Source organism: Myotis lucifugus, unplaced genomic scaffold, assembly GCF_000147115.1.
Source record: "Myotis lucifugus unplaced genomic scaffold, Myoluc2.0 scaffold_0, whole genome shotgun sequence".
NCBI classification, from domain to species: Eukaryota; Metazoa; Chordata; class Mammalia; order Chiroptera; family Vespertilionidae; genus Myotis; species Myotis lucifugus.
Genome location: NW_005871048.1, coordinates 206,811 through 221,790, shown reverse-complemented (window position 1 = coordinate 221,790; position 14,980 = coordinate 206,811). Strand labels below are relative to the sequence as shown.

At 49.4% G+C, this 14,980-nt stretch overlaps 1 protein-coding gene across 1 annotated transcript; it reads right to left on the bottom strand.

The window, feature by feature from the left end:
• Positions 1–209: 209 nt before the first annotated feature.
• ACTL6B (actin like 6B) lies at positions 210–13,402 on the bottom strand. The gene is made up of 14 exons (XM_006081016.2): positions 13,269–13,402; positions 12,778–12,854; positions 12,413–12,578; positions 12,011–12,111; positions 5,548–5,645; positions 4,821–4,915; positions 4,649–4,755; positions 3,876–3,965; positions 3,660–3,721; positions 3,435–3,549; positions 3,217–3,297; positions 3,022–3,117; positions 2,731–2,817; positions 210–427 (listed from the first exon to the last, which is right to left on the bottom strand). Exons 1-14 carry the CDS (start codon positions 13,291–13,293, stop codon positions 347–349), a joined length of 1,281 nt encoding a protein of 426 aa, XP_006081078.1. The 5' UTR covers positions 13,294–13,402; the 3' UTR covers positions 210–346.
• Positions 13,403–14,980: the final 1,578 nt, after the last annotated feature.

Here is a 14,980-nt window from a genome sequence, read left to right as displayed (position 1 = left end):
TGTGTAGGGGGGAAAGTGGGGTGGGGGTGGGGGGTTTGGGGGGGCACTTATTGTGAGACCTACGGGGTCTCTGTGGCTCTGCCCGGCCCGGCCCCGCAGAACTGGCCCCGGATTCCCCCCGGGGTCAGGAACAGAAGAAGGAGATGGCCTCTCTCGGCAACCCCAAAACACCCGCTTCCTCTCCCCACCGCCAAGGAGGCCAACATTTATTTTTCTTAAAACATTTTTACTCCTTTAAACCCAGAACCATGGCAATCTATGAGGACGAGAGGGGCGGGGACGGAAGGGGGCGACGGGGCGGGGCGGAGTTGGGGGGTTAGGGGTCTTCTCTGCGCTTGGGGAGGCCTCAGGGGCACTTCCGCTCCACGCACTGCTTCCCGCCTTCCTCGTATTCCTGCTTGGAGATCCACATCTGCTGGAAAGTGCCCTGGGTGCGGGGGACGACATCGGCGGTCAGGGGGGCCCTGAAGGAACTGGGGGGGGGCAGGAGCCTTCCCCACATTCCCCCAGTGCAGGCTCAGCCCCTCGAAACCCTCTTCCTGGCCTCCCCTCCGTCCCACCTCCCTCCGGCAACGGCCTCCCTAACCCCTACCCGCGCCATCATCCCGCCAACCCCTTCATGTTCTGGGGGCGAATACCCTCCTTCATGCCGGTCAACCATAATGTTGATTCATTCATTCAACAAGTATGAATTTCGCACCGTCTGCCCTGGGCCAGGCGCTGGGGTGGTGGAACTTACAGCCCCAGGCCAACCAACCAGCACCCAGCACGCCCCCACCCCCCACCCCCACCCCCACCCCCACACACGTATATGCACACATTCCGTCTCCACCAGGCATCCTATCACTCCATCAGGCCTTACAAACTGGTCAAGTCTTCCCTCATTCCCAAGAAAAATCTCTCACCCACCATTCCTGCACCTCCTGACTTGAGATGGAGTTGCCTCCACGCTGGTGCCCCCCCCTACTGAAACTTGCCCCTCAGGGTCTCCTGCCCTGGGCGTTTCAGACTGTCTCTTCTCTTTGATGGTTGCTTTGTCTCTGCCTGAAAGTTGATGCCTGTGTCCATGGTTCTGTCCCTTTTTCTCTCCTTGGTTCACAGAACAAGGCTTCCTGGACCAGCTCATCCACTCCCTTGACTTCTCATGAGCTAAAACCCACCCCTCCCCCAATATTCCATTTCCCTTGCAGATTTCCATGCTGAGTAACAGAGCCAAATGCTTAGCTGTCTTTTGGGTACCTTTTCTCGAGTGTCCCTCAGAACTTCAAACTCAACGTGTCCACCACTGAGTTTATTATCTTCCCCCAGGTCTGGCCCAAACTCGTTTCTATGGTCTTTCTTGCTTCCTAGCACTGTCCCGTAGAGCGGTCACGAGCCACTGTGGCTATTGAGCACTTGAAGTGCGGCTGGACTGAGCTGAAATGTGCTCTATGTAAAATACACACCGGATGTGGAAGACAAAGTCCAGAAAAAATAATGTAAAATATCTCAATCATTCTTATATTGATCATGTATTGGAATTATATCTGGATATACTGGGTTAAATAAAATATATATTCTTTAAACTTAATTTCACCTATTCTTTGGACTCTTAAATATGGCTGTTAGAAATGTTTAAATTGCATATGTGACTCACATTACAGTCCTTTGGGGCCTCATCCTAGACCCCCTTCCCTCTTGCTTCTTGTATCTAAATAGTGTCCACATTCTGTCAGTCGGACCTCTGATAAGCTCCCAAATCTACCCCCTAATATCTACTCCTTTCTCAAACCCCAATCATAGTAGAGACCACTGGGCCCAAGTGAGCTTCCTAAATTATAATTCGACTGTCTACTGTGTCTGCTCACTGCCTTTGGCCTTGCCTGCCTCTGCCCCTGGTCCAAGCACCCTCTCTCCCTCTTTGCCTCATGAGTTCTTACTCAGTCTTCCCATCTCAGTTTGAATGCTCCTTACAGGCCCTTCATGATCCCTGAACTGGATCAGGTCCTTCCTTAAAGGAATACCCTCACACTTTGTGAGGACTTCCTGTTTAATGGTCTTGGCCTCTAGACTGTCCCTGCTCATGGAGGCAGGGACTGTGTCAAGCTGTCTGTACACTTCCGGCACACAGGAAGCCCACAGTAACGGTGTGTGGCTGACATGCTCAGCCCTGCCTTTCTGACCCTCTCCGGGGGCTCTCCCTCCATGGACGTCCCCTCTGTATGGCTGACACTCTCCAGCTCCCTGCTCAGTATCTTGCTTCTGCTCCAGCAGCAGGTCCAAGCTGAACTCATCACCTACTGCCCCAGACCAACCTGCTTGCCTCCTTCTCTAACTGCCCCTGTTCTTCACCCCATCCCCACTACAACCCATGACTCCAGGACAATATAGCCCCCTTCCAAGCTTCCCTTGGGTCCAGCTCACACTGGATTCTTAAAGACACAGTCTTCTCCAACATGCCTGTGCCTGTCACCTAAGCTTCCCCCAAACCTTCAGTGTCTCCTGTCTGCTGACTACAGAGGGTGCCTCACCCTGGCACACAGGCCACAGCAATCTCATCCCAACCAACCACTCCAGCTTCATGGCCTCTACTCCCTGATCTGTGTCCTGTGGAACATTAACCCTTCTGGGACCATGCCTGCCCTTTCTCAAAAGTAAATGTTCGTTGAATGAATAAATGAGGAGGCAGGCAAGACACTGGGCTTGTCCCTTTCCCACAGTCAGAGCCAGGCCAGACCCCTTCCCACTTACAAGTGAGGCCAAGATGGAACCTCCAATCCAGGGGCTGAATTTGCGCTCCATGGTGCTGTTGCTGGCAATGAGTTTCAGTCGCATGCTCTGGGGGAGAACAAGGGCTTGGGGAAGCGGACACCTGGGTTCTGGGAAAGGACAGGACTGGAGTTGGGGAAGACTGGGAAGCCACAGGGGGAAGGTTCTGCTCTGGTGGCCAGAACACTAGAGGTTTGGGAAGGAGGACGGACTTGGTCCTGAAGAACTAAACCAGGACTGGAGTCAAGGCCCTAGTTGGGGGTAGGTTCCTACCGGTGGGGTCTTCTGGGAAAGCTCTCGATTGAGCCTGTCAGTGAAGCCCTGAAGCAGTGTGTTCCCACCAGTGACAATGACACTGCCGTATAGGCCCTGAGAGCAGTGAGGAGGAGTAAGCAGACAGGGAACAGCCCTTCCCTGTCTCCCCACTTCTCCAGGGCCCCTTTGCCCAGCTGAAGGCTTGGGCCTCACCGGGCGAATGTCGATATCACACATGCCGATGCTGGTGGTCACCACATGGCCCACACCTAACATGGTGTTCCCCGAGAGGCCCTGCAGAGAAAGGTGACCTGGGCTTTGGGCTTCTGCCCCTTCTCCCCAGACTCCTGGGACCCCTCCCAACCTCCCCCACACCTCGGCTTTGGGGGACCCCAGCCAGCCCCACCACAGTGCCCTCCAGCCAGCCCAACCTTGACATTGGAGGGATCAAACAGGCCCTCAGGGATGCGGAGCCGCTCAGCACCGTAGTCTGTGTTGTAGCCATTGGGCATCTCATAATGCACAGTGGGCATCTGTGCAGCCACCCTGCCCAGAAAGGAGCAAGACTTTGTTTTCGATGATCGCAAAGGACCATAGGACCCCCCTGAGCTCCAGGCCTGCCCTCTTTCCCACCCCCAGCTATGGGCCCCACTCACTGCTCATCGTAGGGAGAGTCTGAGACCTGCAGCACAGAGGCCTGGAAGTCCTGGATCACCTCCTGAGAACCCAGGGAGGTAGTGAGGGCTGGCCACCCTCCTCATACCTCCACAACCCCACCCCACCTGCAGGGCCTCTGTCCCTTCCTGTCTACGCATGCAGGGGACTAGCAGCTAGGGAAGGGGTGTTTTGGGGGGTCGTCTCCAGGGTCTCACATTGCACATGTAGTTATGCCAAGACTTGGAAACCTGGGGTAGCTTCTCCTTCTTCTTCCAGTTTGGTGGGGCGCCCTCCCGCACGGGCTCCTGTGGGGGTACAGCCTATGAGCACCCTTCCTCATCCCATACTTGCCCAGCCCACCCTGACCACACCTACATTCCCAGCACTCATTGGCTCTGCAGCTAACAGGCACTGGGCTCTCTGCTCTGTGGCCCACAAAAGGTGTTTCCATCCTGTTAGAGGAGGGATAGTGGGGAGAGCCTGTTCCCACAAATTCCACCCATGCAATTGGTACAGCTGATCTGAAAGACCCGGGTCAGAGAAAGCTGAGGGAATAGGGAACGCAGTGGGAGACCAGAACCTTAAGGAAACAGCCTTTACTGAGCCATGTTCCATGGGGTGGTCCAGGCAGACCCTTGCATGTAGTATGTCCTTTGACACAGCAGCCTTATGTAGTGTTTCACGTTTCAGGGGAAGAAAATGAGGTTCGGGGAACTTCAGTCTCATGCTCTCGGTCACACATGGTAGACGCAGACCTTGAAACTGACCCCAGAACTCATCACACTGGCCCTTCACATCGTGCTATCAGCTGGCTGTGTGACCGAGGCCACGGCCCTCAGCCTGTCTGAATCTCTGATGCCTTGATTGTAAATTGAGAAATTGGACCCAGGGTCCTCTGAGGATCCCTGCTGCTCCCCGCTCTTATATCTAATGAGATAATGGGTCGACAGACATAAAGTGAGGGCCCGGGATGCCCCAGAGGCCCCACCTTGGCAGCAATCATATAAGGTGGGATGATGTCAATGGCCATTTCTTGAAAGAGCTCCCGGCACTGCATGGAGATGAAGTCCCCTGCCAGGGGTGACTTGACGATGCCTAGGAAGGGAGAGGTGTCAGAGCCTGGCCTCCCAAGGCACTCCCAACCTCTGCTGAGACCCCACCTTGCTGCAGGACGTAGCCATCATGCACTGGAATGGCCGTGGTGTGGGTGGCCCCACTGTCCAGTACCAGGCCGGTGGAGCGTCCGTTCGCAAAGCTGGCATAGGACAGGCAGGTCAAAGAGATAGCAGCAGCAAATGAGGGGGCAGGGACCCAGGTCTGACCTCTGCTATGCTGAGGTACAGCCCATTCCCAGTCTGCAAATTTCTCCTTGTTTGCGACCCATCTGCTGGAGGAAGGCTCCTGAGACCTGTCACTTTTCCCCTCTCTGACTCACAACATCTTCCTCTCGTCCTCCTTTCTGAGCTCCCAGCCTGTCTTTAGTCTTGGTTTTATATCCTATGGGCTCCTTGAAATTAGGGGCCATATTGCCCCAGTGCATAGCACAGGGTTCAATGCAAGGCAGATCCTTAAAAAAGTAAATGCTGATTAGCTGTTTGGGAAGGAAACGCCTGTGTCGTATACGCCTGCTTCTCTCCAGCCCCAGGCCCTACTTGGCCCAACTTTCTCTCTGCCCAACCTGATCCAGGAAATGGAAGTGGCTGCTGACTGACCACCCCAGGGTCCAAGGCATTAGTCCACTGGGGCCTTCTGTACTAATGGGGTTCATGGGGGTGTCCGCCCCTCCAGGACCTTATCTCCATAGAATCAAGCCTAACCCCTAGCTCAGCAGGCTACACTCCCTCTCGGGCCCTCCACCCAAGCAGAGCAGCTCCGCCCAGAGGATACGCGGTGAGCACAGCTGTCTTGCATAAGAAGAAGGCAGGAATGTTGTACTGTTCAAACATCAGCTCAGTCAGCTTCTCCCGCTTGGCCCGTGTATTCCACTGGGGAGAAAGTGCAGGAGGGGAGGACTCAGGAATGGAGAGGCACAGATCCACGCACATACATACACACACGAGGTCGTCCCTGTAACCCACATTGACCTTTACAATGTGAGAACTATAAAGAAGTGTAAAGACCACGATCCAAACTCAGGTGAAGAAGACAAAACTCAGAGAGAGATAGTGATTTGCCAAAGGTTACATGGTAGAGCTGGGACTCAAGTCATAGTTTCTTGACTCCTGGCCCAGTGTTCTTTTTGTACAATATACACACTTCAGGCTCCTCCTAGCCCCCAATACATCTCTCTTCTTCCCCATTCTAATCATTTCAGAGGTAAGAAAGCTGGAGATATTTCTGGGTAAAAATGGTGGATTGAATACAAACATCTAATTTTATTCCCTTCCAGGATCCCAGCAAAACTATAATCAAGGGGCAATTTAAAAAGACATAAACCCACAAAAACCAACAAACACATGAAAAGATACTCAATGCCGATGGCCATTAGGGAAATGCAGATCAAAAGCACAATACATACCACTTCACACCCACCAGGATGGTAATAATAATTTGAAGGAAAAAACCAACAACAGAAAACAACACGTGTTGGAAAGGATGTGGAGAAATTGAAACCATTGTAAGTTGCTGGTGGAAAGGTAAAATGGTTCAGCCACTGTGGAAAACAACTGGCAGTTCTTCCAAAAGTTAAACATTAAATTACCATATGACCCAACAGTTCCACTCCTAGTTATAGGCCCCAAAGAATTGAAAACAGGTACTCAAACAAATCTTGTACACAACTCTTCATAGCAGCACTATCAGCAATAGCCAAAATGGAAACAACCCAAATGTTCATCAGTGGATGAATAGAAAAACAAATTGTGGTATATCCATACAATGGAATATCACTCAGCCATAATAAAAATCAAAGTGCTGATATATACTGCAACATGAATGAATCTCAAAAACATTATGCTATGTGAAAAAATACAGACATAAAATATCACATATTGTATGATTCCATTCTATGAAAAACACAAAATAGATATATCCATAGACACAAAAATCAGATTGATGGTTGCCAAGGGTTGGGGCAGGGGGGGGGGATGGCTTTATGAAAATGGATTATCTTTTGGGGTGATGAAAATGTTTTGGAACTAGATAGAAATGATGGTTGTACAACATTGTGAATGTATTAAATTGTTAACATTAAAAAGGTTAATGTTAGCTGAGAGAGGGAGAGAGAGAGAGATGTCCTCAAAGGTTGGGAAAAATAAGAAAGGAGAAAACAGCACCATATTTTCCAAGATTGGAGATCGGATAGGTGAGTGGTAACTGACTTCACAGATCCAAGAATGCTGACTCATAGGCAGTAGTGGAAAAAATCAGAAACAACCTGTGTTAAACTGCAGAATCCTCACAGGGCTCAGGAATGGGTCATTTCAGGTATCTCTGGAAGTGGAAGTGAAGGGAAAGCTAAAATAAGATTGTTTAAAGCTCTTCAAGTAACAGATCCTAAACTCTTTCCCCAATTCCATATTACTGGGCTATTGCTCACCCTAACTCAAGAGAAAAGTGGAAGGATATGGTGAACATCAGTCCTATTCTCTCACTTGGCTCTTAGAATGCTGGTGCCAGGCCTATCTTTAGGATGGAAATCTTTCCTGTGAGTTACATCAAAGATATCAAGATTCCATATATCAGAGGCTGCCTAACAAACATCCCAGTCAGAGCAACCTATAGCAAAGGTCACAGCCCCCACCCCACACAGCTTCCTATCAGCTTCTTTTATTTTTTGGGTCAATCCTCACTGGAGGATATTTTTTCCCTTGATTTTTAGAGAGAGTGGAAGGGAGGGGGAGAGACAGAGAGAGAGAGAAAACATCAATGTGAAACAGACACAATACTTGGTTGCCTCTGAAAGGGTCCTGACCAGGGCAGGGGATTGAACCTGCAATTGAGGTTCATGCCCTTGATCAGAATGGAATGCTCTATCCACTGAGCCAAACCAGCTAGGGCTCTATCAGCAGTTTAGTCACTCATCTTTTCTTTTTCTTTTTTAAAATATATTTTTATTGATTTCAGAGAGGAAGGGAGAGGAAGAGAGAGAGAAACATCAATGATGAGAGAGAATCATTGATCGGCTGCTTCTTGCACGCCCCTTACTGAGGATCTAGCCCACTACCCGGAAATGTGCCCTTGACCGGAATCAGACTCGGGACCCTTCAGTCCGCAGTCCCTCGCTCTATCCGCTGAGCCAAACGGGCAAGGCCTTAGTCCACGATCTTAATCATAAGCAGACAAACAAGGATTTGCATAAATCTAAAAAAAAAAAGCCTGTAAAATGAGGTAGAGCCTGGTTGGCCTGGTTCAGTGGTTGAAGTCAACCTATGAATCAGGAGGTCATGGTTCAATTCCTGGTCAGGGCACATGCCTCGGTTGCGGGTCTGGATCCCCAGTGTGGGGCATGCAGGAGGCAGCTGATCAATGATTCTCTCTCATCATTGATGTTTCTATTTCTCTCTCTCTCTCTCCCTTCCTTTTTGAAATCAATGAAAAAATATATATTAAAAACATTAAAAATTAAAAATAAAATAAATTGAGATAGAGAACACAAAAAAAGGGCAGGAGGGTGGGGAGGGAAACAGCTTAGGAGAACCAGAATTATGCAGGGACACAAAAACTTTCAAAAGCAAAATTTATAATATCCTTTATGAGATAACAGATGATATTGCACCCATAACACAAGAATAGGATGCTCTAAAAAGTAGCATTTGTGTAGCAAAAAAAGAACGCCTGAAAATTAAAAATACAGGAGCAGATATGAAAAAATCAATAGAAGGGTTAAAAAATAAAGCTGAGCCCGGCCTGTGTGGCTCAGTGGTTGAGGGTCAACCTATGTATGAACCAGGAGAACATGGTTCAAATCCCAGTCAGGCACCCAGGTTGCAGGCTCGATCCCCAGTAGGGGGCGTGCAGGAGGCAGCCAATCAATGATTCTCTCTCATTGTTGATATTTCAATCCCTCTCTCCCTCTCTGGAAGCAATAAAAATTTTAAAAATCTGTCCCCACTTTGTGTACCCATGTACTTATTAAGCCCTAACCAGTTTGGCTCAGCGGATAGAGCGTCGGCCTGCGGACTCAAGGGTCCCAGGTTCGATTCTGGTCAAGGGCATGTACCTTGGTTGCGGGCACATCCCCAGTGGGGGGTGTGCAGGAGGCAGCTGATCGATTGATCGATGTTTCTCTCTCATCGATGTTTCTAACTCTCTATCCCTCTCCCTTCCTCTCTGTAAAAATCAATAAAAGATATATTTAAAAAAAAAATAATAAAGCTGAGGGAATATCTTGGAAATTAGAGGGGAAAATGAAAGGTGGAAAAAAATACAAAAATTAGAGAACCAGTTCAAGAGGTGTAGAATCCAAATAATAAGACTTCCCAAAAGGGAGAACAGAGAAAATTGAGATAAATAAGTAATTTAAATTACTGAATTAAATAATTACTGAATTATTTTTTTCATTGATTGAAAGACACAGGTTTCTAGATTGAAATGACATACTGAGTGTCTAGAGCAGTGATTTTCAACCTTTTTCATTTCACAGCACACATAAACTAACTACTAAAATTCTGAAGCACACCCAAAAATGTATTTTTTGCTGATCTGACAAAAAAAAGTATAATTTTGATTCATTCACATTGAATGAGTGTTGGTTGTTGTAATTTTTTAAAAATATATTTTATTGATTTTTTACAGAGAGGAAAGGAGAGGGATAGAGAGTTAGAAACATCGATGAGAGAGAAACATCGATCAGCTGCCTCCTGCACACTCCCTAGTGGGTATGTGCCCGCAACCAAGGTACAAGCCCTTGACTGGAATCAAACCTGGGACCCTTGAGTCTGCAGGCCGACGCTCTATCCACTGAGCCAAACCGGTTAGGGCTGTTGTAATTTTTTTTATTTTTTATTTGACAATCTAAGGGAAAAGAGGTCAGTGACTCTGACTAAATACTTAGGTATTATATGTTTTTAAAATTCTTGGGGCACATTGATTGAAAATCACTGGTCTAGAGCAATTAATGAAAATAAACCAATATAATAGTGTGAAATTATAAAACACTGAGGACAAAGTGAAAATTCTATAACTTTCAGAAAGGAAAAAAATTACGTCAAAGGTTCAGAAATTAGATATTTTCAGCCTTCTGGGCGGCAACAATAGAAGCTGGACAACAATGGAGAAGTACCTTCAAGATTATGAAGAAAAATGATTTCCAATTTGGAGTGTTATGCCTAGCTAAGCTATCAATACAAGATCAGACACGCAAGGTCTCAGAAAGTTTACTTCCTGTGACTTTTCTAAGGCAATTACTGGAGGATGTGTTCCATGAAAATAATAAAGCATGTTTTAAAAAGTAGTCATGAGATGCAGGAAACAGGATTTTTAACATAGGAGAGAAGCAAAGGGATTCCCTAAAATGATGGTGAAGGGAGATGTCAGGATGATAGCTATGTTCTCTGTGTAGAAGGCAACCAGTCCAAAGTGGAGCAAATCAGTGGATTCTTGAAGAGATTTATTCAAGAAGATGAAACTGAAACAATGCCAAAGTAATTAATTTTTTTTAAGTATGTGTTGTCTAACTTTGTTCTCTTAAGATTTTTTGACTATTCTGAGTCCCTTGATTTCCATATGAATTTTTTAAAAATATATTTTTATTGATTTTAGAGAGGAAAGGAGAGGGAGAGATAGAAACATCAATGATGAGAGAGAATCATTGATCGGCTGCCTCCTGCATGCCCCCTACTGGGATCGAGCCTCCAACATGGGCATGTGCCCTTGACTGGAATCGAACCTGGGACCTTTCAGTCTGCAGGCCGACGCTCTATCCACTGAGCCAAACTAGCTAGGGCAAGGAATTAATTTATTGAGAAAAGTATAAATAAATGATGAATAATTTAGGTTCACACTTTTTTTTTAAATCCTCACCCAAGGATATTTTTTCCCATTGATTTCTAGAGAGAGTGGAAGGGAGGGTGAGAAAGAGAGAGAGAGACACGTCACTTAGTTGCTTCCCACAGGTGTCCCACACGTCCCTACTAGGGCTAGGGAACCTGCAACTGAAGTACATGTCCTTGACCAGGAATCGAATCCGTGACACTTCAGTCCCCGGGCTGACGCTAACCACTACTGAGCAACCGGCCAGGGCTAGAGTCACACTATTAAGTAGATAGGAAACTATGCAAAATAAACATCAAGGCAATTTCAGTTCTAGGAAAAACAAAAGGTTGTGCAGGAAAGGAAAAATAACCATAGTTTATTGCCTGGCTCAGCCCTGATTAGTATACATAATAATAACAGTGTAAATACTGAATATTGATCTTAGAAAAACCTGAAATACAACTGTACATAAAGGTGGGAGTGCTGGGCCAGCATCGACCTATGAACCAGGCAGTCATGTTTCATTACTGGCTTCGGGCTCGACCGCTGTAGGGGTCATGCAGGAGGCAGCCAATCAATGATTCTCTCTCATCATTGATCTCTCTCTTTCTCTCTCTATCTCTCTCTCCCCCCTTCCTGTCTGAAATCAATAAAAGTATATACTTTTTAAAAGGTGGGAGTGCCCTAAGCTGGTTTGGCTCAGTGGATGAAGTGTCGGCCTGCGGACTGAAGGGTCCCTGCTTTGATTCCAGTCAAGGGCACATACCCAGGTTGCAGGCTCAATCCCCAGAAGGGGGCGTACAGGAGGCAGCCAATCAATGATTCTCTCTCATCATTGATATTTCTATCTCTCCCTCCCTCTCCCGTCCTCTCTGAAATCAATTTAAAAAAAATTTTTTAAAGGCGGGAGTAACAAATATGTGTGATGTGGGCTGGGGGAGGAAAGAGAGCTAAATGCTCATTTTCTATAGTTGGAAATCCATGGATAATGCCTAAAACTAAAACATCCACAAGCAGCATTTTAAGTATGTTAGTGATTTGAAAGAAAATGACAAAATTAGCTAAAAGAGAGAAAAGCAGCTGCCTCTGGAAAAGGTAAATGGAAGAAAGAGAGTATAGATGGCAATTTTTTCCCTTAACATACTTTATAAAGAAAATTGATTATTTATGTGCATATATAGCATTGACAAAAATTTAAGCTAAAAGTTCAAAAAAGGACTTTACAAGAAAAAAAAAGTGGATAAGGCTGGCTGGGGGAAGGGTGAGTGGATAGAGTAGGAGGAGAGAGCGGGATGGAGACCAAACCAGGGAGGAAGGAAGAAGATGTGGTTGGAGGGAAAGTCTGAAAACTGAGATGGGTGACTGATGACAGAGGCTTGAGGAGAGAGGTGAATGACGGGCCCAGGGTTGGACTCGTGCTGGAGGAGGCACTTACCGGCGCCTCAGACATGAGCACTGGGTGCAGGTTTGGCTCGGACTTGACGTGTTTGCTGTAGGTGTGATCCAGGATGGCGCGGAAGCACTCCCAGTCCTCGACTGCGGCCAGGATGCCAGCAGGAGAGATGAGGTTGGGCAGGCAGGGGTGCAGAGACAGGAAGGAAAGGAAGGGGAAAGACCAAGTCCAGGGGAGGGGAAGTGGGATCAGCTCCGGTGGCAATCCCCCCTTCCCAGGTGTCTGGGAACTGGGCTGGGAACTGGGCAGCTGTGGGAAGCAGTGAGGGGATCCCTGGGACTTGGGTGGCTGCAAGGAAGACTCCATGGGTGTGGGGTGCTGTGTCCCGGATTGAGGGGTGGACTTCAGGTCTGTGTCAGGAGGCGGTGGATGGGGGCCCCTTACTCATGCCATTTTTGAGGGGTGACATGACCTCCGCTCCATCCCGAGGCACATGCAGGGCGTTGGTGTCGATGTGAAAGATCTTCCCTTTCTTCTCTTTCTCCCCCTCCAACTCCAGCCCGCACCCCTCCTCCGCGGCCAGCAGCCCCACTGTGGTAGGGAAGTCAGCCTGGAGGCGTGAACCGGCGGGGAGAGGGATCAGCCTCCTGCCCCAGTCCCCGCCCTCGGCAGGGCCTCAGCCCGCCCTGGGTTGACTCCCACATTCCCGCTCAGCAAAGCTGCTCTCTGGGCCGAGAGCCCGGGGTTCCTGGGGAGCCTGGAGAGGCGTCCGGAGGCCCTAGGGTTTGGGAAGGGGCTGGAAGGCTCACCTTGGGACAGTCCTCCCCAGCGTATCCAGCGCGGACTGAGAAGGAGCCAATGTCAAAGACCAGCGCGCCCACCTCATCTGTGTCGGGAGACAGGTGTGTGAGGGGGTCGCCCCGACTCTCTCTCCCTGGATCGTTCCGAGGAGAAGTCATGACAGAGCCACCTTCAATACCGGCCGAGACGCGTGGGAGCTTGGCTTGGAGTCCCCTCTTGCCCAGTGGCCTTGTTCAGGCCAGTGTCTTTGCTGGCAAGGAAGGGGTCGGGGCCGGGCGGTGGTGGGCTGAAGGGTGCAGAGGTTGGGCCAGGTGCGCGCGCGAGTCTGGGGAAAACCGAAGGTGGGAGGGGCGCAGGACCCCAACCCGGGGCTGGACCCGCTCGAGCACCGAGGCGACAGGCCCCGGGGTGCCCAGAGCTTGAGTCGCGCCGGTCGGGGCGCAGGGCTGCAGGTGGGGCCCCACCGGGCTTGAGAGGCCGAAGCCGGAGGCTCGCTCACCTCCGCCGTAGACGCCCCCGCTCATAGTGCCCGCTTTAGCTCCGCTCGCGGCCCGTGGGCGGCGGCGGGATCAGCACCGAGGCGGCCGGACAGCTCCCGGGATCCCGGGTGGGGCGGGGCGCGGGGCGGCCAATCGCGAGGCCGGATCCCCCACCCCCAACAGCACTGCGGATTGGGTACGAAGAGAGACAATAACCCAGCCGGGGGCCGCTGCTTTAAAGGGCTAGACACCACTGCCTTCGGTTAGCGTGTGGTTAGCAAGAACGGTGAGACGGGCCCCGAAGGATAGGCAGGCAGAGAGCGGGAGTACCCAAGAGATGGCGACCATGGCCATCCGGAGACCAGGATTCTGCAAGGTGACTGCTGCTGGGGCCCCTCCTCCCTTACCTTTTTTTTTTTTTTTAATTGATTTTGAGGGAGAGAGAGGAAGGGAGAGGGAGAGAAAGAGAAACATGATGTGAGAGCGGGAGACTGCCTCCTGCACGCCCCCTATCGGGGATTGAGCCCGGAATCTGAGCGTGTGTCCTGACTGGGAATCAACCACCAGCCTTTTGGTGCACTGGATGATGCCCAACCCGCTGAGCCACACCAGCCAGGGCTGCTCCCTTACTTTTTAAATTGGGACCAAGGAGAGGGTGCCATAAGCTGGGAAAGTCATCCACCCTCAGGCTCCTGAGAAAGGTTCTGCCATACCCAGGCCTGAATGAGATAAGGAGGGGGGGAGAAGTGGGGTGGAGGGAGGAGAGGGAAATGTAGGGGAGTGGGGGTGTCTCACCTTCTCTGTCTTTCTGATGGCCCCTCTTTTCCTTGTCTGTCCCTTGGTGCCTGAGCACACTTATGTATGCATTCATACATGGTGCTCAGCTAACCCGGCTTCAGCTTCCTTTCCCTATTCTATCTTCATCTGTTCTTCTCAGAAGATATTTATCAAGTAAACAACTAGAAGGCTCCTAGATTCTTCTGGGCTCCTGGCATGAAGCCACCTCCACAGCAGTTTTGATAGCAAAGGTGAAGGTGCCTGCATTGTTTCAGCTGTGAGACTCTTATGTGAGTATGTGTATAGGTGTGTGCTTGTATGCATGTGTGTGTATGTGTCAGTATGTGAATGCATCTGTGTGTTGGAGGCACTTCCACCTACTTGTTTTGGGTTGGGGGAGCATTAAGTTTAGAGGAAGAGGGTACTATGTGATGGAAGAATGCCCCTGAAGGTTCTCTGCTCACCAGATGCCCGCTCTGGAAGGACAGATGGCTTGAGTTGGTTCATAGATAAACCCCTGGCAACTTGGGTATTTCACATGCTGAGGGTTGGTTCCACGGCTAGGCCTGGCTCCCCAGATTGGAGGAGTCCAGGCTTCAGCGGGAGGGATGAGCTATAAGGGAGATAGCTTACTCAAAAGCTGGGAAATTGAAATATTCTTGAGTGACCTTTGGTCAGTCATTGGCCGCTATAAATTGAGGCCCAGATGAATTGGATGAGCCCCTTAACTTCCTAGCGCCTGCATTGTTTTCATCTTTCAAAATGCTGAAGTGATAATTAAAGGGACACTGGAGGGGAAAGTAATTTTATTTAGGGCCTTCATGTCTCCTTTTGTTGATATTTAATGATGTTTCTTCACTTCTTCTGTAAATTCACCTGTCAGTTCTTACTACCCCCTCTCCCACCCCAGTCTGGATCTCACATTCAGAAACTTCCCCAGTTGAGAGAAACCTTA